This window comes from Hermetia illucens, chromosome 4 (assembly GCF_905115235.1).
Source record: "Hermetia illucens chromosome 4, iHerIll2.2.curated.20191125, whole genome shotgun sequence".
Taxonomy (NCBI): domain Eukaryota; kingdom Metazoa; phylum Arthropoda; class Insecta; order Diptera; family Stratiomyidae; genus Hermetia; species Hermetia illucens.
Window position 1 is genome coordinate 53,299,022 of NC_051852.1, and position 27,391 is coordinate 53,326,412.

General features: G+C 42.8%; 1 protein-coding gene across 2 annotated transcripts; it reads left to right on the top strand.

The window, feature by feature from the left end:
• The first annotated feature begins 233 nt into the window (after window positions 1-233).
• Window positions 234-27,391, top strand: LOC119655963 (glucose dehydrogenase [FAD, quinone]-like). Of its 2 annotated transcripts, none has more exons than XM_038062193.1 (3): window positions 234-355; window positions 25,230-25,686; window positions 25,748-27,391. In XM_038062193.1, the coding sequence occupies exons 2-3, from the start codon at window positions 25,308-25,310 to the stop codon at window positions 27,244-27,246; spliced, it is 1,878 nt and encodes a 625-aa protein (XP_037918121.1). In that variant the 5' UTR covers window positions 234-355; window positions 25,230-25,307; the 3' UTR covers window positions 27,247-27,391. The 2 variants fall into 2 exon arrangements, with proteins under 2 accessions (XP_037918121.1, XP_037918120.1); XM_038062192.1 differs by lacking the exon at window positions 234-355 and adding an exon at window positions 532-978.

Consider the following 27,391-nt stretch of genomic DNA (forward strand, 5'->3'; position numbering starts at 1 on the left):
AAACCTTCCACATTAATAACAGATATTAAGGTCTTTGTTGTTTTGATCATTGGGAGAATCAAATCAAAGCTGCCAGGCACAAAAACCATATTATGCCCCGCGGACCTTCAACACTTTTTCCAAACTAACCACATCAAAAGAGTCGTAGAACATAACAAAAACAAGTGAAATAATGAATAATATAAATTCAGTATGCATTCGAAAGTAATTGGAAATGTACTCGTACTTTTGAAAACAATCGTTATACTGGCACAAACCGTGCAGGCCATTGCGGCTTCTACTGGACTTTTACCATATTTCTCAGCACCTTTGGGCCAAGAAGGTGTTAGAAGTACAACATCCAAAAGACAAGGCGGTAAGTGCAATTTGGAAGGTCGAGGTTGAAGAGTAATTTACGGACCAGCCTCAAAGTCTCAACCAGCGATCCCATGTAAGATACTCCACTGGCGGGCCTAGAGGTGCTTTCTTTCTACCTTCGATAGCTTCCACCTTAACTTTCCACCTCCACTGGGCATTTCCATCAGGTGATTGACTCGCTCCCAAAGAACAATTTAGTTACGACGGGGGATCAGTCCGCTGCAGATGATCATGAACTTGATGTCAGTCGAGTGAAATTGTGAAAAAGAAGTTGTGGTCGAGTCGGCGACATTGCGTGTAGTTTACTCCGGGTTCGAAGAAAATACCCAGTACCTTTGCTTCTGTGCGAATTCCGGTGTGTAGTAGTAGTGACCTGAAATCGCGGCACAAATAGATCAAATACAAGAAAGTGGGAGAGAAACTCGCGAAAGAAATAGCCCAACCCGTTAAAGTGCTCGAATTTTCCCAGAACGCTCAGGTGGAAATAATTTCTTTTGTCGCGGTGTAAGTGGTTTGGATGGTGAAGAGGTGCTTAACCGTTCCAGCACGCACTTTTTCCATGAATAATTTTGGTGTGCAAGAGGCGAGCGTGAGACCTGGCACAGACAACAACAGTAGAAGGTATCAAATATCACAATTTTGAATATTAATTAGACCGGAAGATACTGAAGCGTTCGCGGTATTAGGCAGGTGCTCAGAACTCTTTTGAGTGGGTTCAAGAATGCGGGAAGGTAATTGGGTCAACCGTCGCCACTGAAACTTAACTACTTAGAACGTAGCTAATTTGTCTGGGTGTTGAGCAATCAACGGTACAATTGAAGAAGCAATCGGCGTAGTGTGGAAAGAAAGTCATCAAGGCTTGTGCAATGAAAGCAGGTTTTCAATTGCACTTTCAGACAGCCCCGCTCTATGTTTGTGCTTGAAATTTCGAATTTAACTCTTGGAAACTTTATTCGCAAGAAGACGTGACTAACTGACCGTACGATTTTTAGTGTGAAAACCGAAAATATAACCCTTTCTTTGGATGATGGTAGCGATGGCTTGTTATTTTGCTTCTCGTTACAGAAAAATGGAAATTCTGCATGTGGTGAACACGTAAAGCATCATAATGCACTATGCATGCGAGTGGGTTGCAGCGCCAATATCTTATGTTAACGATAAGGTGATATAATGAGTGATTGAGAAAGTGTTGCTCGGCCAAATGACATCAGCGATAAGGTCTGAGAATCCAAAAAACTGTTGACTATCACATTTGTCCAACAAAAGCCGACGATTGAAATGCTTTTACCTCGGACAATTCACTTCATTCTTTGGGATGCCAACTGAATACTAAAACAAAAGATTTGAGCGACAAACCCGTACTTTTCACAATAACAAACGGTAATTTTGTTAAGCTCAGATGGAAAAGGTGGTTTTCCAAATGTTCATAAATAAAGTTGATAATCGGGGTTTGGATTCAGCTGTAACTATAAAAGGAAATTGTTTTAAGGAGTTATCAAAGTGCCTATTCCACCTGTGCGACTTTAATGTATGTACACATGAACGAGTCCATAGAAGAGCTACATAGCTGCATATGTGCTGCGACATGTAAATTGCTATTATGCTAGGCCCTTAACTGATTTAAAAAAATGTCATGATGTATTTGGTAACATCGTTTGGCCCTCAGTACCCTTCCTCAGATGGGCCAATCTTATGTGTAGCTGCTGAAGTTTAAAGTTTTCTTCACTATATTGAGGGTTAAATAGAAGGAAGCGTTTGGAATGTTTAAGTTCTGAAAAGCCGTCCAAGCATTTTCAATATTAGACTTTTAGCCCTTCGTATATTTAAAGTTGGATAATCTTTTTGTCTTGCCTATTCCTGCAATCCCAATGCGTCACGGTATACACATGAAGTCCGCTTTGTTCTTTTTTCGCGACTGGGATATGGTTTTGTAGGAAGTTAGTAGTTGTATTTCGTGCAGATAAAAGGTCAAAACTTAATCACTGCCGAACTGCCTTAAGAATAAAGATGCTGACGAAACCTTTTCGTAAATATCCTAGAATACAAATATCTACTCGTATAGTACCGTCTAAACATAATAAGAAGCCTAGGGATTTCGTTACTGTCATTCATTACCAGTTCATTACTTTCACCAATCTTGGATCTATGAATATGCATACCATCCTTCCTTCTTCCTTTCTCTAATTCAGGAGGTAGTTAGTTAGTTTAGTTTACTGGGTTGAGCCGCAACTCCGAGCACTCAGCCCATTATTAGGCCCATTGTACTATCCCCGTAAATCGCCTTTCAATGGTTTCCCGCCTATGGCGTTCGCAGGCTTTAGCGAATCTGAGCACATTTTCCAGAGCAGAGAGTGTGCAGATTCTTCGTTGAAGAAAACCTTGCCAAGGTGTCTTTCTCTGAGATTTGAGGAGGCCGGGGAGCTGCATAAAAAGTGCAGTCACCTCTTCCTCCTCCTCACATTGGCTGCACATAGCCGAAACCGCTACCCCAATCTTTTCCATATGGTAGTTTATAAAGCAGAGTCCCGTTAAAAACCCTACTAGGGTTTTCATGTCCCACTCCTTAAGGGCAACAAAAATGCCGCTCTAGTGGCCCTAGGTTCTTTCACAAGGATTTTCGCTTGCCGGCAAGAGTCCAAATTTCTCCACTCGACTGCGTGAATCCTTGCAATTTCACCCATCAGAGTAGACTTGACAGTAGACGGTCGGACTCCAAGATCTGGTTCTGGTCCCACCATTGTGGATCCAGACCCTCGGCGAGCCAGTCTGTCAGCCTCCTCATTACCAGCGATGTTAGAGTGCCCTGGCACCCACATCAGGAATGTTTCGTTCAGTCGGCCAAGTTTCAGTAGCACCTGATGATAACTCCATACCAACTGGCTTGATATGTCGATGCCATTTAGTGCTGATAATGCCGCCCGACTATCGGCACAGATTCGAATGGTGCGACCCCTCCATACTGGTCGCAGACATTCTTCTGCTGACAATGAAATGGCATATATCTCCGCCTGGAATATGGTCGTCATTTTTCCGAGGGGTTGGGCCAGTTCTATAATCGGATTCCCCGAGAACACCCCTGCGCCCGATCCACCCTCCATGACAGACCCGTCGGTGAAGATTGTTAAGTTTGTAATCTGAAAAGACTCATGGCCATTTGTCGACCATTCTTCTCTTTCGGTGGTTACGACAGTTTATGTCTTTTCAAAGGCGAACCCGGAAACCATATTTTGTCAAGGAATTTCCAGATAGAGGCATGACCATGTGATTGGGCTCCTTTCCATGCCCCAATGGTATCGAATCTACATGCGTCATTGGCTGCTTTCTGTTTCACCTCCAAGTGAATGGGGGGTAAATTTAGGATAGCTTCAAGTACCGCAGTCGGCACTGTACTCATTGCTCTAGTAATACTTAGGCAACCAAATCTCTGAATCTGCGTAAGCAGCTTCCTGCTGTTAGCAAAGTTCAGTCTTGGTCACCAGACGATGCATGCATACATCAAAATGAGTTTTTATTATGGATGTATACATGCAGTATATTCGTTTTGCTGAAAGTCCCCAGGTCTTACCTATCGCATTCCTACAGCACCAGAACAATCTGCAGGATTTCTGATATTGTCCTTGGATATACGTTAACTTGGAGTCGAAATGTACTCCTAAATACTTGACTGTTTGTGCCAGCTGGATTTCCGCTCCTGCTAAGGTGGGTAGCGTATAGCTGCCCCATCTGACGTTCCTAGTGAACATAACTAGTCTAGTCTTCCTAGCGTTCACAGTGAGTCCATTGAGGAAGCACCCAACTATGGATTTCATGCAGAGTCGCATTCAAGCGGTCGCGAAGACTTTTTTGTCCTCCAGGAGCCACAGTACGGTATCCATTACCAAAAGCCATAACAGTGGAGAGAGAATCCCTCCATGTGGCCAGCCTCTAAGACATCCTGCTTCAATAGACTTCTGCCGACCGATATGTGGATTTTTCTCCACTCTAGCATGTGAAGGATCCAACTGATTAGCAGCGGTTCGATTCCATGCTGTCTTGCCGCATTACAAATTGCCGCGAATGAAGCATAATTGAAGACACCTTCGATGTCCATAAATGCGCATAAGGCGTATTCTTTTTCGACCATCGTCTTTTCAATCTTTCCGTGAGTGCGTGGAATGCTGTGTCCGTGGCTTTGCCTTTCTGGTAGACGTGTTGCCTATGGTAAAGTGGCCACTTAGGAATGTGGGTATCCCTTATGAACCGATCTACTAGTCTTTCTAGTACTTTTAGTAGAAAAGACGTTACATTGATCGGTCGGAAGATTTTTGCGTCTGTGCAAGTGGGTTTCACTGGTTTGAGAATGAATAACACCTTCACATCACGCCATTTACTTGGAATATACGCGTGTGCTAGTCATTCACGATATATATTCCGAACATGTAGACCCAGGGCATCCATTCCCTCTGTTACTAGCGCAGGAATCATGCCATCCGGATCTGCAGACTTGTATCTATGGAACGAGTTAAATGCCTATTTTACTTACTCCAGTGATACTACTTTGCATGCCAGATTCCAGTCTCTCAGTTGAGGGCTGTATGCACCTGTTGGCCCCGAGATTAGATTTTGGATGCTGCCTGGGAAGTGCATTTCAAGCAGATGGTTTGCCGCTTCTTCATCGCTTTCTGTGGACCTCCGGTTCTGTAAACGTAACTGCCCCAGTTTCTGGCTACGTTCTTTCACCAGAATCCGCTTCAGCTTTGAGGTTGCCTCAAGAAAGTTAGTCTCTTCGCAAGAGCGTCTGCAGGATGATCGTTTAGCCGATCTTATGCTCTTCTTTAGAGTCTTCTGTGCTTCTTTATAGCGATTCAAGCTAGCGCCTGAATCACACTTCAGAGCACGATTGAGGAGAATCCTTGTCGTTCTCCTCTGCTTTGTCAAATCCGAGTTCCATCATGGTGTTTTACCCTTCTTTGGCATCTTGAGTGGACAGCGAAAGCTTCTCTCATGCTAGTTGTGATTATCTGGGTTGTCTTCTCAATTCCAGCAATGGATTTGATGCGCTTCCTAGGAATCGTAACTGGGGCGCTCAATTCTATTCTATACATCACCCAATCTGTTTTCTGAGGATTCCGAAATGGAGTGGGTGGAGGTGGATCCATGTCCATTACGAAATCAATGCATCTGTAATCCGAGAGTATGATATCGTTTGATACTCTCCACTCTCCAATCAAAGCCGCAGTGTCAGAAGATGCCACCGTGATGTCGATGACCTCTCGCCTGACCACGTTTAAGAAAGTGGGTTCATTACTCAAATTAAGGACCTGCAAATCGGTTCCTACTAGATACTCCAGTAGTCTCGATCTTCTTGCATTGATGTTGGAACTTCTCCAGCATATGTGGCGAGCGTTGACATCACATCCTGCTATTACTCCCATGCCTCTACTTTTGGCATATTGGATAGCTCTGATGAATGTTCCACTGGGAACGTCTTCTGCATCATAGGGGAAATATGCAGAGCACCCTAGTACCTCTTTATCTCCCTGTTGACTTTTTATGGTTAGTTTAGCCAATGTGGTGTCGCCATCACATAGGTCGTTAACTAAATTAACCTGGAATTCTTTTGAGGCAACCATGCTGGAGCGGGGTCGATCGCTTCCATTGGCATACAACAGGTCAGCATGTTGGAAGTTTAGGCCCCTGACTTCCCCACCAACAACTCACGGTTCTTCTATGAGGTATATAAATGTCTCGTCGACTGATAAGTGCAGTCGCCGCTTTACAATGCTGCAAATTTATTTACCATCTCATCTACGTTTCAGTTGTAAATGCCGCGGGCTGCACGTCCCCTTCAATGGTTTTAGGAGCCGACACTTCTAACATGACGGTCCCTAGCCCGTAGTAGAGCCGAACCTTCTTAACATCGGGTTCGGGAACGCCGATAGTGAGAAAAATTGCCGACCTATCGGCTCTCTCTCCTGTTTTGCTACCTAACAGCATCCAAGTGGAAGCGTTGAGGTTATTCTGCACACCAATTTATTCCAGAACCCCGGCACCATTCCGCACTTCTTCTGGTAGCCAGAGGAAGCATTTTTAACGATGGTAGCTGAGAGAGCCTTTTCAAGGTTAGTCGCGCATCCTCCCACACATCGTTGAGGAAGGAGCAGTACTGCCTGAGCTACTCGTTCGTGCCTTCGTCGGCAAAGCTTGGCCGTAACATTTTACGGTATAAACCTACCGACTCAAAGCAAAGCTTAATGCCTTTGGAGGATGCAGTCCTTACAACTAGGAGGAGTTTTCTCCTAAGCTGTTCGCACTGCTCAATATCGTAACCGGATGGATTAGAGTCGTCATACAGGACCCATCCATCGGCTTCGATAGCCTTCGCTGCAAATGAAGACCTAACCGTTGCCGGCCGCGCTTTCCTGCCTTATTTGTCGAAAAGTTATAATCGTCCGAGGACCGCTGCCGCTTCGGTTGTGTTAGAGTTGTGCGTTGCCCGGATTCGGTTTGCCCGGAGGCGTTTTGTCCGAAGGCAGGTTGCCCGAAGGCGGTTTGCCCGAAGGCGCTTATCCCGAAGGCTGTTTGCTGTCCGTGAACAAGTGGTTACCCATGGGCAAGACCCTAACCTCAGCAGGTGGCGCCGATTGGAGGCTGGGTCCCAATTAGATTGGTTCCCACCTGAGTTAGTGGAGAATATGATTCTAGACTCAGGTTCTCCATCGATGAGTTTAAGGTTGCCCCTTCACTCGGGGTTGGATCGTCATGATTGAGGTTTAATTTTGTTTGTTTAACAGGTTTATGTTTTTTTGTTCTTTCACAATTGGCTGCCATGGCCTCAGTTTTATCGGGCAAAGTAGGTCGATCTCAGCAGAGCTCCTTTTTACCGAGACAAGGCTAGTTGGAACTGGGGGTCGCCTGGTACCCAGAGTTCACTGTTTACGGCCACATATTAACCCTTGTGACCATTCAGCCCTCGGCACGGTAGTCACACCTTGGCTTGGGGTTTTGATTACCGCTTGGCTTCAGGTGTCACCTCCCATTTCCTGGAGGATCTTCCTTACTGAGCTCCCTAACCACGACAAGGTAGGTAATCGGCGAAGGAAAATGCAGGATGTAAATAGTATTCCTAATGATATTCCTTAAAAAAATTTCATGATTGTAGGTATTTGGAATCAATTCTGATTTTCTGAGGGTAAACCAGGACTTTATTTTGATCGATTTTTGGCTACCATACAGAAGCTCGTAACTTTAGGGAGGATGATTCGTAGATAATATCTGACTGTAATCTTCTAGTCATTCATTATCAAACCGCTTTGGCTACTTAGCATCTGTTTTATTTATATGAATATTTCACGAAAATCGCGCGTCGAACCGCATTTTTTTTTATTTCCAGGTTTAACTCACGTGTTATATTTCGTTAGCTTTGCACGATATCCCGGTGGTTGTTCGTTTTTCAGGTTCCTGTGCGGAACCACACATTGGTATAAGAGCAAGTAAAGTTTTATAGAATGACACGTAACGGATTGAAGTGTTCAACGGACTCCTCCACATTCTCGAATCTGGTTAGCAAAGAAGTAAATAACCGCGAGTCGACGGTGTGACGACAAGTATCATTTTAAAAAGGTATCTCATGATCAATTAGTTAAATAGCTAGTCGTTCCGGTAATATCTTCCTATATTCTATCATTGGAAAAAGCCTATAGTAAATGGTTTGCGCCGAATTTCCCCCAATCATGAAGGCAGACCGGAAGGCATAACAACAAGTCTCTAGCGCCTCATGAATGTGTCCTTCAATTTTTGTGACACTTCATCGATGTTCTTTGTTCCGACCCTATCAATATCCTTGCATTGAATTTCGTTCTGCTGCCTTTCTTCCCTTGCATGAGCCTATTGCCATAAGAACTTTTACTTTTTGTGAGGGAAATTTCCAGCTATCTCGTCAGGAGGCTTTTTCATATCCAGCATTAAATTTTTCTTATTGTGAATTGATTGACGTTCTCTCTAAGGTTCCTCAGGTCTGGATGCGACTGAAACTCATTACCTTTCCTTTCGGTCCAAACTTGACCCCTACCTAAGTGTTATATTTCTTGGGCTTCCTTCTTTAGCAGGTGCTGATACCAGTGTTTCCATTTCCAAGGCTTTTACTTTCGCCTTTCAGCCAGCCTTATTAAGGAATACCAGGTTGAAAGTGATCATTTCCTTAAAGGGGCCATTCTCAGAAACTACCAAACCGAAAAATCTGAAAAAAAACAGAAGACTGCCACTATATGGTGCATGGCATCCGAAATACCCTCCATACCGATATCTGTTCAAATAAAGTTAATAATAGTATATTAGTATAATTTTTCGTAATCGACTGTAAAACCCTCCTTAAGTTCAACCAAGAATGATGAATACTTTGCGGCAATGTAGGCTATAACATAGAGCATAATCGTACCATGGAAATCGCACCATTATTAACAAAGTTATAATAGGTCGAAGTTGTCGCTTCTGTGAAAATTCACGACTTTGAATGTCAGTATCACGTGAAAGTGGATATTCTGACATAATATATGCATATATTACTTGCTAGGTATTAATGGAACAAATGTCCCCTCATTTATGAAGGGGATAGGTAGGCATCAGTGGCCGCTCCGATGTGCCCAATTAGCACTGTGGTGCGTCATTTTGATACCAAAAACTCCTTACCGTGACTGCTGTTATGAGACCAGGGAGGTAGAGTCTAGCCGGTTTGAATCTCCAGAGCCAGCCCGTTGCATTCACGAAGGTAAGCAGCTATCTCGCCCTACAGCTAGAAATCTCTTTCTCTGAGGTCCCTAGAGAATGGTTTACCCAGTGTCCGTAGCCTGACTTTAGCTAGAGCTGGGCAATCGCAGCTTCGGCAATGCGAATTGTAGGGTATGCCGAGCCTGGTGGCACGGTTCCCTACGGGCCATTGCCCCGTGCAGACCGCTGTAATCTTGAACGCATTTGCACGCGTCTGGCAAAGTAGCTCTCGTGATCGAGCTATGTTATAAGTAGGCCAAATCCTCCTTGACTTGGCACAGCTGGTAAGTCTCCACCATCTAATGCCCGCGGCTGCAAGTAGTGCGAGTAGACTCCGCTCTTGACAGCCGCCAGCGAGACACCGACTGTATCCGCCAAAGGGCTGCCAAGAGCAGAGACTCGCCTGGCCAACCCGTCAGCACACTCATTCCCCTCTATGTTCCTATACCCGGGAACCTAGAGGAGGATGAACTTGAGCGTGCCGCCCAGACTATTCAGCGCGTCTCTGCACTGCCCCATCAGCCTGCAGGATGTCGTCACTGAGTACAAAGCCTTGATGGCGGCTTGGCTGTCGGTCAAAATGGCTATGTTACGCCCGGATCATACTCCAGTCATCGACAGACTTCCAGTATCGCAAGTACTTCTGCTTGGAATACACTGGCGAAACCTGGGAGACCATACGACTCGGATACACTATGTGTATTCGAGAAAATCACCGACTGCACAGACCATCTTTGAACCATCGGTAAATTTACAAAAGAAATACACAAAACCTTTCATACCTGAAACGTCCAGCTTCCAGTTTCCCTACTTGTTTTTGGCTACTGAGATATATTATGATTAGGATTTTGAATTATGATATAAAATTTTCAATTAACGACAATAATCATTTATATTAGTTTTTTCCGGCCAAAGTGCACTTCTCTACGGCTGGCTGGTGGGAAGCTCATCTCCATTTGCAGTAATTAATTAATTTAATGAACCATTCAGAGGTTTTCTTATTCTGTATACTTACCTCTATCGTCCGAATAACAATTATAATTTTACTTTAATTAAAATGGCAGAGGGGCAAAATAAAATATTCATTCAAAATCCAGAGTAAAAATAAGAAATTATCAACGAAAATGCATAATCGTGCTTTGGAATAGCACTGCTGATGTGTAGAATAATGTGTAAAAATGTCAACCCAATCGGTTCAACAGAATTTTAGTTGTGTTTTCTACCAATTGAATAAATGTAGTTTCGGAAAAACGCGATTAAAGTGTTCGTTTTGTATGCAAGTCAACATGGTGCGTGCTCTTCTATTCGTTGTAGTTTAGTAAAAATATTTTGTATTTCGGTCTAAAATTTCTGCAGTATAGTTACAAAATATTCTGCTTTGCAAATATATATGAAAGAAAAAATTAATTTTTGGAAACCGTCATATAGGAAAACCCCCTTAAGAACATCCAGCCGATATCCCTGAATTTCTCATTTAGTCGGAGAAAGCGACCATTCTGGGAAATCCCAATATCATTATTGCCGAACATAAGCGTAGTCCAAAAAATAGTTTAGTCTTTATAGGATAGTCCTAGTTTCATCATGATCAACTGCGCAACAACCGGTAGCCGGTCTAGCCCTGCCTTAATAAGGTACTCCGGACATCCAGGTTTTACGCCGAGGTCCACCAATTCGATATCCCTAAAAACTCTCTGGCGTCCTGACCTACGCCATCGTTCCATCTCAGGCAGGGTCTACCTCGTCTTCTTTATCTACCATAGATATTGCCCTTATAGACTTCCCAGGTGGGATCATCCTCACCCATACGGATTAAGTGACCCGCCCACCGTAACCTATTGAGCCGGATTTTACCCACAACCTGACGGTCATGGTATCGCTCATAGGCGATCGTTATGTAGGTTACGGAATCGTCCATCTCATGTAGAGGGCCAAAAATTCTTCCGAGGATTTTTCTCGCGAACGCGGCCAAGAGTTCGCAATTTTTCTTGCTAAGAACCCAAGTCTCCGAGGAATACATGGGGACTGGCAAGATCATTGTCTTGTACAGTAAGAGCCTTGACCCTATGGTGAGACATTTCGAGCGGAACAGTTTTTGTAAGCTGAAATAAGCTCTGTTGGCTGACAACAACCATGCACGGATTTCATCATCGTAGTTAGCGGTTGTGATTTTCGACCCTAGATAGGAGAAATTATCAACGGTCTCAAAGTTGTATTCTCTTATCTTTATTCTTCCTATTTGACCAGTGCGATTTGATGTTGTTGGTTGATTGGTTTCCGGTGCTGACGTTGCCACCATATACTTTGTCTTGTCTTCATTAATGTGCAGCCCAAGATCTCGCGCCGCATGCCCGATCTGGATGAAGGCAGTTTTTACGTCTCGGGTGGTTTTTCCCATGATGTCGATATCGTCAGCATAGGCCAGTAGTTGGGTGGACTTAAAGAGGATCGTACCTCTTGCATTTACCTCAGCATCACGGATCATTTTCTCGAGGGCCAGGTTAAAGAGGACGCATGATAGAGCATCCCCTTGTCGTAGACCGTTGGTTCATGTTGAATGGTCTTGAGAGTGATTCTTCTGCTTTTATCTGCCCTCGCATATTGTTCAGGGTCAGCCTAGTTAGTCTTATCAATTTCGTCGGGATGCCGAATTCTCTCATACACACAGTTTTACCCTGGCTATGCTATCATAGGCGGCTTTAAAGTCGATGAAGAGATAGTGCAACTGATGTCCATATTCCAACAGTTTTTCCATCGCCTGCCGCACAGAGAAAATCTGATCTGTTGCTGATTTGCCTGGAGTGAAGCCTATTTGGTATGGGCCAATGATGTTCTGGGCGTATGGGGCTATCCGGCCTAGCAAGATAGTGGAGAATATCTTATAGATGGTACTCAGCAACGTGGTACCTCTATAATTGCTGCACTGTGTGATATCTCCCTTTTTATATATGAGACAGATAATACCTCGTTGGCAATCGTCAGGCATTGATTCGCTGTCCCATACCTTGAGCACAAGTTGATGAACCACTTGGTGTAACTGGTCGCCTCCATATTTAACCAATTCGACTGTAATTCCATCGGCTCCTAACGACTTATGATTTTTCAGCCGATGAATTGCACAGGCTGTTTCTTCTATACTTGGTGGTGGCAGTATTTGTCCGTCGTCTTCAGTGGGCGGCACCTCCAACTCGCCGATGTTTTAGTTGTTCAGTAACTCATCAAAGTACTCAACCCATCGCTCCAATATGCCCATTCTGTCGGAAATCAGATTTCCCTCTTTGTCTCGGAATGATGAGCATCGAGTTGTATAAGGCTTTATCTTGCGCGCCTGGTGCGGTTGCTCCCTGTACTTTTCTAGTTCACAGACCTGTTGGTTCTTCCAGACTTCCTTTTTCCGTCTGTGAAGTCGCTTCTCCGCTCGACGGAGTTCGTGATAAGTCTCTGCGCGTGCCCGCGTTCTTTGAGAATACAACATTACTCGGTATGCGGCGCTCCTCCGTTCCGTTGCTAGCTTACATTCATCTTCAAACCAGCCATTCCGATTCCTTTTGCGGCTGGGGCCAAGTATGTTTGTGGCCGTATCAATGATATCGTTCTTCGTGTGATTGTGAAGATCATTTGTTGATGCTTCATCCCCAGGTCCTCTGTTGACTGCGGTTATTGCGGCATCCATTTCCCTCTTATAGGTGTCGCGGAGGGTTGTGTTGTGGATGGCTTCAGTTTTAACTCCCACCTGATTGTCAGAGGGGCTTCTGGGTGGTGTTATTATCCGAGCTCGATGCACCATGCCAACGAAATAATGATCCGAGTCTATATCGGCCCCCCTATATGTTCTGACATTCATCAAGGCTGATAGGTGGCGGCGTTCGATCAACACGTGGTCAATTTGGTTAAAAGTGGTCCCGTCTGGAGAGGCCCATGTATGTTTGTGGACCGCTTTCCGCGCAAAGCAGATACTTCCAACAACCGTTTCGTATGACACTGCTAATTGAATAATCCGCAATCCGTTATCATTTGTATTTTGGTGTAAGCTATGGGAGCCAACGTATCGCCTGAATACGGGCTCCTTCCTTACTTGGCTGTTGAAATCCCCAAGTATGATTTTGATATCATATCTGGGACAGGCTTCGAGGGTTCGTTCTACTGCCTCGTAGAAGATATCCTTCTCCGACTCCGCAGTCTCCTCTGTAGGGGCGTGAACGTTAATGAGGCTTATATTTCCAAATTTGCCTCGCAAGCGCAGAGTGCATAGCCGTTCGCTTATGTTTTGAAAGCCGATAACAGCAGGTTTCATTTTTTGGCTGACTAAGAAACCTACTCCGAGCACATGGTTTACTGGATAATATATGGTGTAGCGGCTCTTCTCCAGGAAACCGGTCCCACGCATCTCCTGTAACACTGTTACATCAACACTATATTGGGACAGGGTATCGACTAGCTGCTCATCAGCTTCATTTCTATACAGGGAGCGCACGTTCCATGAGAAAATGCGCAAATCGTTGTTCCTTTGTCGTTGCCGGGTCCGTCGTTTTAACATCCGTCCTATCCGAGGCTCCTGTTGTGGTTTCGTAACAAATTGTTTTCCGTGTAGGGTTTTCAGCCCTAGCCAGCTCCTAACCTGGACGACCAGTTGGTACAATTTGTCCCGTTTTTAGGCGAGGAAGACTCGCCTTCGTCCTTCTCCGTGTGCAGCTTTGCGTTAAGAAAGAGCTCCTAGCGGTCACCACATGGAGGTGGAGATAGAGTTTGGTAGTAGAGCTGTTGGTGTTGGTTTAGCAGGTATTTCCCAGGTTTTATGCTCCATCGTGGGTACCAATCCACGTTTCGCCCTGGGACCTATCCTACCCTTTGACCACCCAGTCGAAGATTGTAACCGATAAATCGGATCTTATTAGGCATGGATAATGGATTCCTCAATAGATTAAATTCAGAAATTTGTACGTTGCATTATTATGAAAATCACGTGATATTTTTCCCACGTACTCCCTGAGTTATCTAACTATTTCTCGGCCGTTCAAACTGTACTCCCGTCCTTCTTTGTTGAGCTTCGAGTCACAATCATTTAGTCTTCAATCTTAAAAATGTTGAGTAATTAACGTAATCACTGATATCAGGTACCTATATCTCGTTCAGGCTCCAAGCACCTATAGAAAAACTATAAACATTTACTTAGCAATTGGTAGCATTTGATGAATTGAAGATAAGATAATTAGGGGATCATCTGCCAAATTTTATCGCCTAAATGGAAATTCCTATGTCATCAAATAGATATCGCTTGAGAGTGGATCATTTATAATTAAGAGGAATTAAATTACCAGCAACCACTCTATTTTTCATGGAAGCCCTAGAGCCAAAATAACGACAGATTGGTTTCTTTAAAATTGCTTTTTCTTAGGTGGATTTGGTTTTCGATAAGCCAACCTTCCTCAGACTTATCTGGCTCAGATAAATATATTTTTAGAAAACGATGTACGAGCAGTTTATGATCCAACAAATTTTTGCTAAGTCACTTTAAATCGCGTTCGAAAGATAGTCACAGACAACAAATCAAACATTTCACGGTAATTCTGTTTGCTTGGCGAAACCAGACTCGCTAATATGTATTCCCATGAACAGCCATGCGTTGAAATGTACAATACACGTGGTGAGTGATAATCTCACCTTCGATTTCCCGCGGGGCCAATTTGTTAATTAGATTTTTAATTGTGATGCATTTGCTGAAGGCAACATGATATTTGTTAAATGAAAATCATGGAAAGTGCAAACTCATCATTAGCGATAAAATTCGTTCATTTGCTGGATATATTGTGGAACTTTTAAGTCTTGACTTTCGTGAAGATGCAATCCACCAACTCGTATTCTGGATTAAATATTCTTTAATTTGCAATTTCTGAAAATTAGATTAACGGCAAGGCAGCGCGCTGAACAAATAAGAAATTTATATAATGTGTACGTGCCAATTCTTAAAATGGGCAACTAACTACGTTAGCTAGGAAATCATAGTTACATTGCATAATATAACTTGCAACAGGGGCGTCACGTTTTCATACTATTCATTAAAAAGCAAATCATTTTAATCAATGGTGCAACCACGTTTGCTGGCATTTAATTTATACGTGAACGACGTCATTCATTCACCATTTTTTCCATTGAGTCAAGGAAATTCCTGAGCTCCGTTGACAAAAATGGATTAAACCTCAAGAAGGTGATACTGGATGCAGCAAATAAGCGACGATTCCTCAAATTCCTCAGCAAGCCTATACGATACAATCCTTTGTGGAGTATAGAGCATCCGTACAGTCTCTTTCTTGGATTGTTTTTGATTTCCTATTTGATTTCAATGAGATTCGGTTTCATCATCATTACAATTAATGCTGTGCAAGGGATAAGCTTAGAGCAACAAAACATCCATGATGACTGACATTCAAACCCAGCGCAACGAGGTTGGGGCTAGCTCTCTAACCCAAATTGTTGAAACCCTACCTTTAGGGTGAATTCCTTTATTATAGTTTTCCTATACCAAAACTGACGAATACCAGTCGACTCAGCTGTAAATGAATACTTTTGATAAATCAGAACGATAATCACGGGGGAGTGGAATGCTGACCGTAGTTTGCAATTGCGCTCTCACTCGGTTCAAGGCGCTAATCCAATAGGATTGTGCCACCAAAGGTAATTGCTATTATTATCCTTATACCAAAACAGGCTCTTACTAGACAGGGACATTTAAGGGGGTCATCCCGTGTGAAAGTCGGTTTTTTTTGGGGTTTTTTAGAAATTTTTTGTGAAGAACTGGATAAAGATACACATACGATTTTTCACCATAGATTTATTAATATTTTCAGCGTGCATAATTAATGATTTGTTATTGAAATACGGCGCAAAATATACACCCATCTCCAAAAAAGGTTTTTTCTGCTGCCACGCTAGAGGGCGCTGCGCGGTCTTTCAACGTACAAACTTAGCTGCACTCCGCAAACAAGAATTATTAAAAAATATTAAAAGCTAAATTTTTGGTGCCGTGTTAAACTTTTTTTATGCGAATTTTGGTGTTTTTTCACGGCTTTAATGAAGAAAAAAAACTAGTGAATGAATCGCAATTATCCTATTTTGCGGACCGTTGAAATATGTTCTGAATAAATCGTTAAAATTTCGAGGAATTTCGTTGAATAGATTTTGGCCTATGTTGGCAGCCGATTTTCAACATACAATTTCGAGAAAAACACATTTAAAAACTAGAATGCGATTTTTAGCTATAAAACCTTAACTGACCATTAAACCTTAGGTTTCGCGAAGAAACACATGTACAGCCTCGGCTTCAATTCTTGTCCTTTTAGCGAAGTCATTCGAACGGCATTCGGACTGATAAATACGAGCTTTATTATGGCGATCGACATAAATCTGATCAGACGATTCCGCCGATCCGCCGATGACCTCTTTAAGTACATATTAAAGAAAAAGCAGTTGAAGAAGTGGTTTCGATTTCACTTTAAATTTTTAACATGGTCGAATTTAAGTATATTTTGTTTTATGGAGGGTGAATGTTAGCTTAGAAAGGCACTGCTGTGTAAGTTTGCAGCAATATATGGAATCCACATTTACTAAACGTTCGTCCTAGGATGATCACGAGACTCGCCCAATCTGATGCGATGCAAATGCACACAATCACTTCGGACAGATTCGCCTTCGTTTTCTATTAGAGGCAGTGCATCTCATTCGCTAGAAGATCGAAGGGGAGCATTTCTTGTATGGTTCTGAGTGAGGCCGACTACAAAAGACAATGAACGGCGTCTTGCGGTAATGGATACGAAGATGTTGTGTTGAACTAGTGGCGAGACGTTATGGGGTTGCACCGATCGTGGAAAAATTGCGAGAGAGGCATCTTCGATGGTATGGTCACGTAATTCGCCCTAACGAGAATTCGCTTGCCAAGATTGGTCTGAACATCGAAGTCGATGGTAAACGACCAAAAGGCTGGCCCAAACAACGGTGGCTTGATACGCTGGATGTGGATTTAAAAGCCTCGCGATTGCATCCAGATCAGGCATTTGTTAGAGCCAAATGGAGAAACCGATCACGACGAGCCGAACCCACTTGTGAAAGGGACAAAGGCTGAAGAAAAAGAACATTAGCTACGACGAACGATACATATTGCGTGCATATAGTAGGATTGTGTCCGGATGGCTTGGTGGTTAGAGCACAAGGCTAAGTTCTAAGGAAGGTCGCTGTTCAAATCTGGCGGCAAAGGGATTTGTATCGTGATTTGACATCGGATACAGTCGACTCAGTTATGAGGGGTAATAATTTCGAGCGTGCGCAATGCTGACCACATGGTGTGAACCAGAATGTGTGAGAGTCCCAGCTCATCAAGAGAAGCCGTTAGGGATTTAGGTACAATACCTGTAGCTGACAAAATTATGGGAACTACGACGACTTTCTCGAAACGTCAAATTTCCTCGATTTCTCGAGCCAGTGGATCACAGTTCACCTTCCTCTCCACGTATTTCCTTTCAATGTTGCTATTATGGGGGATAGGAACATCAATAACATACGCGGAGCGACCCGTCTTCTCAACTAACAGTACGTCAGGTTTCATCATCATTAACGGCGAAACAACTGGTATCTGGTCTAGGCCTGCCTTAATAAGGACCTCCAGACATCCCGATTTTGCGCCGAGGTCCACCAATTCGATATCCCTAAAAGCTGTCTAGCGTCCTGACCTACGCCATCATTCCATCTTAGGCAGGGTCTGCTCGTCTTCTTTTCCTACCATATATATTGCCCTTATAGACTTTCCGGGTGGGATCATCCTCATCCATACGGATTAAGTGACCCGCTCACCGTAATCTATTGAGACGGATTTTATCCACATTCGGATGGTCATGGTATCGCTCATAGATTTCGTCGTTATGTAGGCTACGGAATCATCCTTCCTCATGTAGGAGGCTAAAAATTCTTCAGAGGATTCTTCTCTCGAACGCGACCAAGAATTCGCAATTCTTCCTGCTAAGAACCCAAGTTTCCGAGGAATACATGAGTACTGGCAAGATCTATGTCTTGTACAGTAAGAGCTTTGACCCTATGGTGAGATGTTTCGAGCGGAACAGTGTTTGTAAGCTGAATAGGCGATTATTATAACTATTATAATAGGATGGATTTCAATATCTTGCGCCACCAGCGTGCAGCACCCACTAACTTCCATTGCTTTCCGAACTAGATCCATGACCGTTGATACCACATCGATGTGCAGAGTGTGAGCATACGTCTGAAATCTGCCGGGAACCTGACAGAAGGGCCGTAGATGCGGTCAGGCAATACCTGCAACGAAAAGGAGAGTTGCGTTCTATGCAGAGATCATGGCACCCCTGATGAGAGCCTTGCGCACGCTGCGGGCTCGGGACGGTGTCCAGTCATCAGAGCTAGGCCGCAGTTAACATGATCCGCATACTACAGATAAATATACACCGGAGTGCAACCACTCAAAAATTGTGAGCGCAGTTCGCTGCGAAGACCAATGTCGATCTAGTATCTAAACAAGGACCCAGCTTCGTGGCACCCTGACATTCCTAGTTACCGTTGCCTAGGGGACGGCTTTGTCTGGATTCGGTGTTTAGGTGTAACATTTTTCAGCGTTTATTAAATACCAAATGAGATGGTGCCAGACTTTCAACGCAAACTTGATGTCTTGGAGGACGGTATCTTAGGCACAGAAGGGCAGATCCTGTTCGGGGGTGACTTCAGGGCACTTGATAATCGAGTCAAAACCAACGGTAGTACCTTAGACTGACTCTTCAATCAAAGAAGAGTTTTTTTCGAGCAAATCAAAGCAGCAGCGGACAAGGCTGCAAAGGTGCAAGGTGGAATGGAATTCGAAGTAATATGACGAACGGTTCCAGGCTAGATCTCTTTTAGTTTAGTTGGTAGTTTGACGGCGTAGCATTACGGAAATCCAATACCACTCGCTAGCTCACAAAATAGTAGTCTATTATCCCCTCCTTTTTCCCATAGTATGTGAAAGATAAATGGGGTAATATGTAATATGTTTCTGAGGTTTTGGCAGCAGACCCAACTTCTGCCTCTTCCACCTCCCTCCACCAAGCTTCATTCATATGTGTTCATGAATCATTCGAGTCTGCCTTTGTTCAGAACCACCTCCAACCTCGGAACCTGCTTACCTTGAGGCGGTAGTAATTCCATTTGTTTTCCGCACGGCTAACTCGTATGTTACATCATTGTCTCCTTGGCTATTGTGCAAAAGTCTTAGCGGATCAACCCACTATTCTAGCTTTTTTAAGGTTTTGTGTGAAACAAAACCTTATTAGAATGGTGACGGTGTCTGTCTGTCCGTCTGTCCGTCTGTCTGTCTGTCTGTCTGTCTGTCTGTCTGTCTGTCTGTCACACCCGATTTATTCGGAAACGGCTAGACCGATTGTCACGAAAATTGGTGAGAGTATGTAATCTGGTGATCCCTTTACATGCAGTAAGTGGCGCCATCTTGCGTTAAGTTTAAGGGGGGACTCTCCGTACATGTGAATGGAGGGTGCAAATTTTTTTTTCACAGAATGTAGCCAAGTAGGGTGTCAAATGAAAGGTCTCAATTAGTACTTTTCGAATCTGGTTCAATATTTGATATTAGATGAAACATAGGGGAGTAAGGGTTGAAAATATGACCCACAAAAAGTGTAACAGGTCTCGTTCTCAGAACCTATCCAACCGAAAAATCTGGAAAAAATCACAGTGGTGCATCTCTATGAAATCTAGGCCTCAAAATATATCCGGCTCCGATATCTGCACAAATAAAGTTAATAATAGTACATTTCCACATTTTAGAAATTTACCCGGGACCCCCCCTTATGTTCATCCCAGAAATACAAAATTTGGCATGAGTGTAATGAAGAACATAATGCACAGTTTGGTCAAGTTTGAAGAAAATCCAACTATTATTAACAAAGTTATTGGGGGTGAAACTTTACAATTTTTTGTGAATTTCGTGCACTCTACAACCCGCATGACGTCATCATCACATATCAATTCGTCAATACCACAACGAAATGAATTCTTATGAATTGGGTCGCAGACAATTATTTTGTTTTAGTTTTTTAGTTATTTGTCAACCAGACATGTGTGTATGTAGGTATATAATATATGCGTGCTAATGAACTTTGCGGGTAGTGCCTAATTCAGATAGAATAAGACGTAAATCGGAAATATGGGTACGATAAATTTAGATACGTGCATATATGTGTACAGCAGGTAATAGGCAGTTTGTTTGTTTAGGGTGAGCGTGATATCTATGGCTCTAATATGTACGTATGTCTCGTAGTTTGGAAAAATATGATGGATTATGTTGGATTTGTAGCTATATACGGACAGAGATATGTGCGTCTCTTACATAAGATGAACACAAAACCTTTATACCCGAAGCGCGAGCTTCCGGTATTCCGACTTGTTTACTTCCAGTTCTCACTTGTTTAATTTCTTATTTAGACATAGATAGCCTGGTGGTCACTGTTAATGGGCGTCTACGATCGCCGCTTCTTTCTTTTTTAATGTCGCGAAGAATGTTGAAGTGGTGTTCACGTTGGCTCACTCACTCGCACTCGAAAAGTGAACACACATCCAAAGTTGGCTAATATGATGTCTAGCTTCCTAAGGTTATTACCAAAATTTGGTATCTGGAGGCATCCCCACTACAAGACTTACGCATTGAATTCGCCAGCATTTATTTTGGAACTGTGACATTCAATGTCCAATACCAAATTATCTTGTCGATACGGTTCGAATGTTACCACCATGTTAATATTCACTGCACGAATAGTTGGCGAGAGCAGGTCTTGAGCTGTCTCACAATTATTAAGATTAATTTGTATCTACTTCACTTACTTCTATATTTCGAACACCTACAACCATTTGCAATGCGTGGGCGTTCCGTACCCTCTTATCTTTTTACACAACGTGTATCGTGGATTTTCCCCCAATAGTTAGGTGAAGGAGGGGGAACGTAATGAGGTTGCTGTTTTTTCACCACTTCCCGCACCTTTTCGAAAAACCATGATGACTAGTGTATGCTGCTAGAAAGTGATTGTGTACCTACGTCTGCGGCCCTCATCCTTTTTGCTATTATTATTTGCTGCTTTCACTTGCCACGCAAACTATCCATTGACTGGACCTATTTAATTCCAACATTAAACCCCTTTCTATGTTTGCCTGACACGGCTCACATTATTGTCCAAATCCGGATCTTCCTTTTGTCCTTTTTCCTCATTTTATTGCTAACCTTTATCGATTGGTCTTGCACATGAGTTTTAGATTCTCGTAATCGATAAACTTTCTCAGATATTTTTTTGGGACTCTAAGATACTGAAGTCGCCCCTACTCGATTTCTTCGCCTTCTCGCTAACCTTATTTTATTGAGGTGTCATTTGTGTTTCTTGTGTGACTTTGCCACGATTTTCTTAACTTAATTTCTTTATTTAGGTCCGTAGGTTTTGGTAGATATTCCGCCTCTATTTCGTGAATCAAAACAATCCATTTATGCGTATTCCAGAAAAAACGCTCTGCTTGGCCCTTTGTATCAAAAGTGTTGGTGTTGGCCCAACGACTCTTCGTATTCCTTTTCCAATCTTGCGAATCTCGACTACTGCAGGAAAATATCATTCTCACGAGCTTAAAACTCTTCCGAAAATGAAGCATTAGCGGTAGCGAAATGCTGAGGCATTCGATTATACGCCAGAATTGGTTTTCCAAAGCAATGCAACATAAGAAAACCTCGTTTCGATTTCTTCATGTTTGGCTTATTTTTCTCGGTATCCTTCTCATACCCAATAGGTTGTGAAGGAACAATATATTTTTATAGTGGGAGAAAACCTTTGATCCCACCCAATGTTTTGATGTCTATAATCTGCAGGCATGCGCCAGAAGACGACGCAGACCCTGCCTGAGATGGAGCGATGGCGTAGGTCATGATGGGATACCGATTGTTACGTCGATGATGATGATGCGCCTAGTGCTTAAAGGTATAGAGCACGGAAAAGTGAATAACGCTACGGTGGATTTTGGATTTAAAAAGTTCGTTAATGTATCGATGGTAAAGAAAGAAAATTTTACAGAGCTCAATCATCCATATTTCGTTAATACCCAAAGTAATTTCATGGCACAGTTCACCATTAAGTGAAAGCCCTGATCTGGAATAATTAGAACGCTCAAGCTAGGAAAGATGACTGTCACTGGCTATGCTAATTACTCGGAGTCACTTTTTTACTAAGACATCCGGGATTTTATTTCCTTCTGCGCTACAATGACCATGTACCCAAAGTATTTTGGGAGTTATGAGAGAGTTCAAACGAATTCTTCATTCCGGAACAATAATTGATGAAATCAAGCGACTGTTGAACGCCCTCAGGCTGGCTATTGTTCAGGGCACTTCTTGATTTTTTCTCCTAGCCTGTTTTCAAGCCACCTGTGTAAAAGGTCTCAGTATGCCCTGCGTGTATTGGCAAATTTTGCAATTTATAGTAGTGTGCCAATCACCACACCCCATAAAAGCGGTAGTAGCACACCTTCTTAGGAGCAGCCTTCTGTCGCCAGGTAATGATCAAAACCTACTACGGAAGCGTAGATTTACATAAGTATCATGCACAAATGCTCTGTGGCAGCAGCCCAAACTTTTGGAAGAACGTACAGTCAAAAACCCTTTCAATGTTCCTGAATATTCCCATGGCGTATTCACCTTTCCAAGTTGTGTCTTCTATCTTGAAATCCAAGGAATAGCGGACAGACGCACAGGACTTTGTGCACTGATTAACAAATTTGGTTTTCATTAATTAGGTGTTACCTTAGAGCTTTCTCGCAAAAGTGATGTTTAACCAATCTCTCCATGCGTTTCAGCGAAAATGATGTTAAGGTAATTGGTTCGAAGTTTTATTAGGCTTAATCGCATTAATGCCTTCTTTGTGTATAAGTTTTTCTGAATGGAGAATCTTCTAAGAATATTGTGTGTAAATTTCAGATGAATTGGAACAAAACTAAGGAAGATAAAGCGGTTTAAGCAACCACGTTTTATTCCGAATTGTTCCTGATCTTCCAAACTTCAAAGCGTTTTACCCAAAACTCACTTTTCAAAGTTGGTACCTCTCATAACTCCAAAATAATTGTACCGACCCTGATTTCTGTACATAATTTATGAGGTAGCGCGTGTAATAAAAGAACATTGATTTTTTTATCTCAAATGGTCCAACACCAACGCTTTCGAAGAATTGCTGCCATTGCCTTATTTTTCAATATATCTTCATGAAAATTTTTCACAATATTCTCCGAATTCCATGCCTTAATTGATTTTAATAAAAAAATGTTATTTTTTTTGTACGAATTAACGCTACCCTCCTTAAATAGCCATCCCTCCCAAGCTTTGGTGAGAAGACTACTTTCACCTTCTGCAAGAGGGGTTGACAAAGAAACCAAACCAAAACTCGGTATATGTATTTCCGAGGTATACCTGGTATACCCTCCTTTAGCATCGCTGAATAGATGTTATCCATGACAGGTGCTTCAAAATCCTCATACCTCTTTTCTCACTTCTAAGAACCGCTCTCGCAGTGTTCCAGTTTCTCTTGCAACACTGGTTCAAGAATCCTTTACAACATTGAAGTCTCCTTTCCGTTTTGAACTTCTACGGGTCTCTTATATTCACGCTGGGAGATACCGAAGTTTAATCAGTCTCCATTCTTGTTCCCTTTATAAACTTAATTCTGGTTAATTTCCTGAGCTTTCGCAGGAAAATGTTATATCGCATTTCCCCGGGTAAGAAAACAAGCCTCTTCAAAAAATGTCCGATTACGAATTTTCAATTGAGCTTCTATCTCCAAAAGAGTCTTTAGTCGCTTAAGGGTCTGCACTTTATTGCCAGGAAGTTCACTGCACTTTCTACGCTCCATTTTCGTTAAATTCGGTCTTGTCTATGTTGGCCCGTAATACACAAAATAGAAAATATGATCTTCCATTAACCTGGTATTGTAAAAAAGCCTCGGTATAGTTGCTCTCGGCAATATCGTAAAATATTCCAGTCTTCTTAGCTGCTGCTATACCACAGATTTTGTCCAATCGAACCCATAGCTCTTATTCTAGAAAGATATAAAAACCGTCCTGCAGCTTTGTCAGCCTTGCTGCCAGTCGAAAAGATGCTTCTCCACCCTAAGCAGTGATTCTACAAAAGCGACCGGAGATGCCTCAAATTGCGATGTTTGTGCCAAAGGTCATTATCAATCTTTTCTCTCCAAACAAAAATGAAATTCTGCAGTTTCCTGATGTGGCTGAACTTCAATATTTTCAGAAAAAAACTGGAGCAACCTATAGTCATGTCGGTGCCGGATCTGTTGTTATAGATCCGATGCTGCTTCTTCAGTAGCTTCTTCAATCACTAAAAATTATTGTGTATGCTGGCGACGTCCCACGATCTTATTTTCAAATTTTCTGATTTCCTTTAGTGTCTCTTCTTGACATTCCCCTCTCTTCGAAAGTCCTTATATGACTGTAAACGTTGGAAGTATCTAGAGGGCTAACGAAGCGCCTGAGCCACAGATAGGATGGCACCATATTAATTATCATCAGACAATGGTTACTGAAGGTCTCAAGTCGTAGAAAATAATGGCCATTTATTTGAATTTCAACTTTCCATTTATATAAATCCTTATAATCTAATTACAATAACAAATTTAAGCTAATCTTAATGCTGGCAGAAATCTTAATCCCCCACTGATGTATTACACTTATGCTTTTCGCACTGTCCTTTCCCCCGTTTTTCTTAGTACGAGCACAATTTCTCCTATAGTCTCCCTTCTTTAATAGCTAAAAATCTTCGAATTAATGCCGATTGGCCAGTCGTGGTAGAGAATCCGATCCCTTCCATTACGAGCACTGGAGTTGCTGTATTCCCCTTGCCATGGAATTCTACGTAAGGGAACACGAATTTGGTGAAGCCATACCCATCTTTGGTGAATTCAGGTGTTGAACACTCTAAGTCTTTAGTGAGCTACTATAGCCCACCCCACCCTGCTAAGAGCGATTTGTATCTTCCATATTTCCATACAAAAATTACATTGCCATTTCCTTAGTAACTGTAATCTTTTTTCCAGGACTGCGTACAACATCATGTGAATAAGTTATTTATCTGAGATTTCATTCGATACCAGAGAAAATTTGAAACTTTCAAGATGAGTGCCTTAGTTGGAGCTGCAAATGCAATCGGTGGTGCGGCGGCCTCAGCCGCAAGTAGCGTTTGGTTCGTCCCAATGTTGGTAGCTGCAATTGCTTACTTCCAATATGAAGAAATCATGGACCCCGAATCAAAACCAATCAATGTACCCTCATCAGAGCTTCTGGAACAGTATGACTTTATAATAATAGGAGCGGGATCAGCAGGTGCAGTTGTGGCGAACAGATTAACAGAAATCGAAAACTGGAACGTGCTGCTCCTGGAAGCAGGTGGCGATGAGACTGAAATTTCGGATGTGCCACTTATGGCTGGATACCTACAACTGAGCAAAATGGACTGGAAGTACAAAGCTGAACCGAGTGGCACATTCTGCTTAGGTGTGTACAGATTAAAGTGTATAGTCCTTCCCTAAATAATCACTTAAATTTCTCATTTCAGCGATGAATAATGGACGATGCAATTGGCCTCGAGGAAAGGTTCTAGGAGGATCTAGTGTCTTGAACTACATGCTGTACCTTCGAGGCAACAAAAAAGACTTTGACGGTTGGGAGGCCATGGGAAATTCCGGCTGGGGATATCGAGATGCACTCTACTACTTCAAAAAGTCCGAAGACAATACAAATCCCTACCTATCCATGTCACCTTATCACTCTACTGGAGGTTACTTGACTATTGGCGAAGCCCCATATCACACTCCACTAGCAGCTTCATTCGTAGAAGCAGGAGTTGAAATGGGGTACGAAAATCGAGATTTGAATGGCGAAAGGAACGCGGGCTTTATGATAGCCCAAGGAACAACGAGACGTGGAAGCAGATGCAGTACGGCGAAGGCATTCTTGCGTCCAGCAAGATTGAGAACCAATTTGCACATAGCTATGTACTCTCACGTAACGAAAATTATGATCGACCCAATCACAAAGATTGCGTTTGGAGTAGAATTCATGAGAGACAGGAAACTATTTCGAATTAGAGCATCAAAAGAAGTAATCCTTTCTGGGGGCTCAGTGAATTCTCCCCAGTTGCTGATGCTTTCTGGAATCGGTCCACGAGCTGAACTGGCCAAACACAAAATTCCGGTCATAAAGGACCTTCATGTCGGAGAAAATATGCAAGATCACATAGGATTAGGTGGACTAACTTTCTTGGTCAATCAACCAGTATCCATAGTCGAGAACCGATTCCACTCAATGTCAACAGTGCTGCAGTACGCGGTGTTTGGTCAGGGACCCCTCACTATTCTAGGCGGAGTGGAAGGACTGGCGTACGTCAACACAAAGTACACTAACGCTTCAGACGACTATCCCGACATAGAGTTTCATTTTGTATCAGGATCGACCAATTCAGATGGTGGGTCGCAGTTGCGAAAAGCTCACGGCTTAACGGAGTCTTTCTACAACTCTGTTTTCCAAAGCATTAGTAACAGAGACGCCTGGAGTATAATCCCGATGTTGCTGCGACCGAGGAGTGTCGGATCTATTAAACTACGCAGTAGTAATCCCTTTGATTACCCTCTAATCTATCCGAACTACTTATCCGATGATTTCGACACGAAATCCCTAGTGGAAGGAGTGAAAATAGCAATAGCGGTTTCGAGAACCAAAGCAATGCAGCGGTTTGGGTCGCAGTTGGCTGCATATAAATGGCCTGGTTGCATGCATGTCCAAATGTTTACCGACCAGTATTGGGAATGTATGATCCGACATTACACTGTGACCATATACCATCCAGTAGGAACGTGCAAAATGGGACCCTACTGGGACCCTTATGCAGTTGTAGATCCACAACTAAGGGTTTACGGCATTCGTGGTCTGCGTGTGATTGATGGCAGCATAATGCCGAAATTGGTCAGTGCGAATACGAACGCCGCGATTATCATGATTGGGGAGAAAGGATCGGACATGATTAAGGAGTATTGGATAAAACATTCCGTAAACTGACACAGGTTACTTGGTTAATATTTTATGTATATACAGAGTAGAAAGTCTATTTATAATTATTGTCGTTTCATTGTAGATATATTTAAATTATCACTCATAGGTTTTAAGGTAGACTTAGGTAAAAAATAAAGTAAAATCGTATGTA

Coding starts and splice junctions, on each gene's coding strand:
- LOC119655963 (XM_038062193.1), top strand. CDS start 25,308: ATGAGTGCCTTAGTTGGAGCTGCAAATGCAATCGGTGGTGCGGCGGCC. Junction 25,687..25,747: donor GAGTGGCACATTCTGCTTAG/GTGTGTACAGAT, acceptor TTCTCATTTCAG/CGATGAATAATGGACGATGC.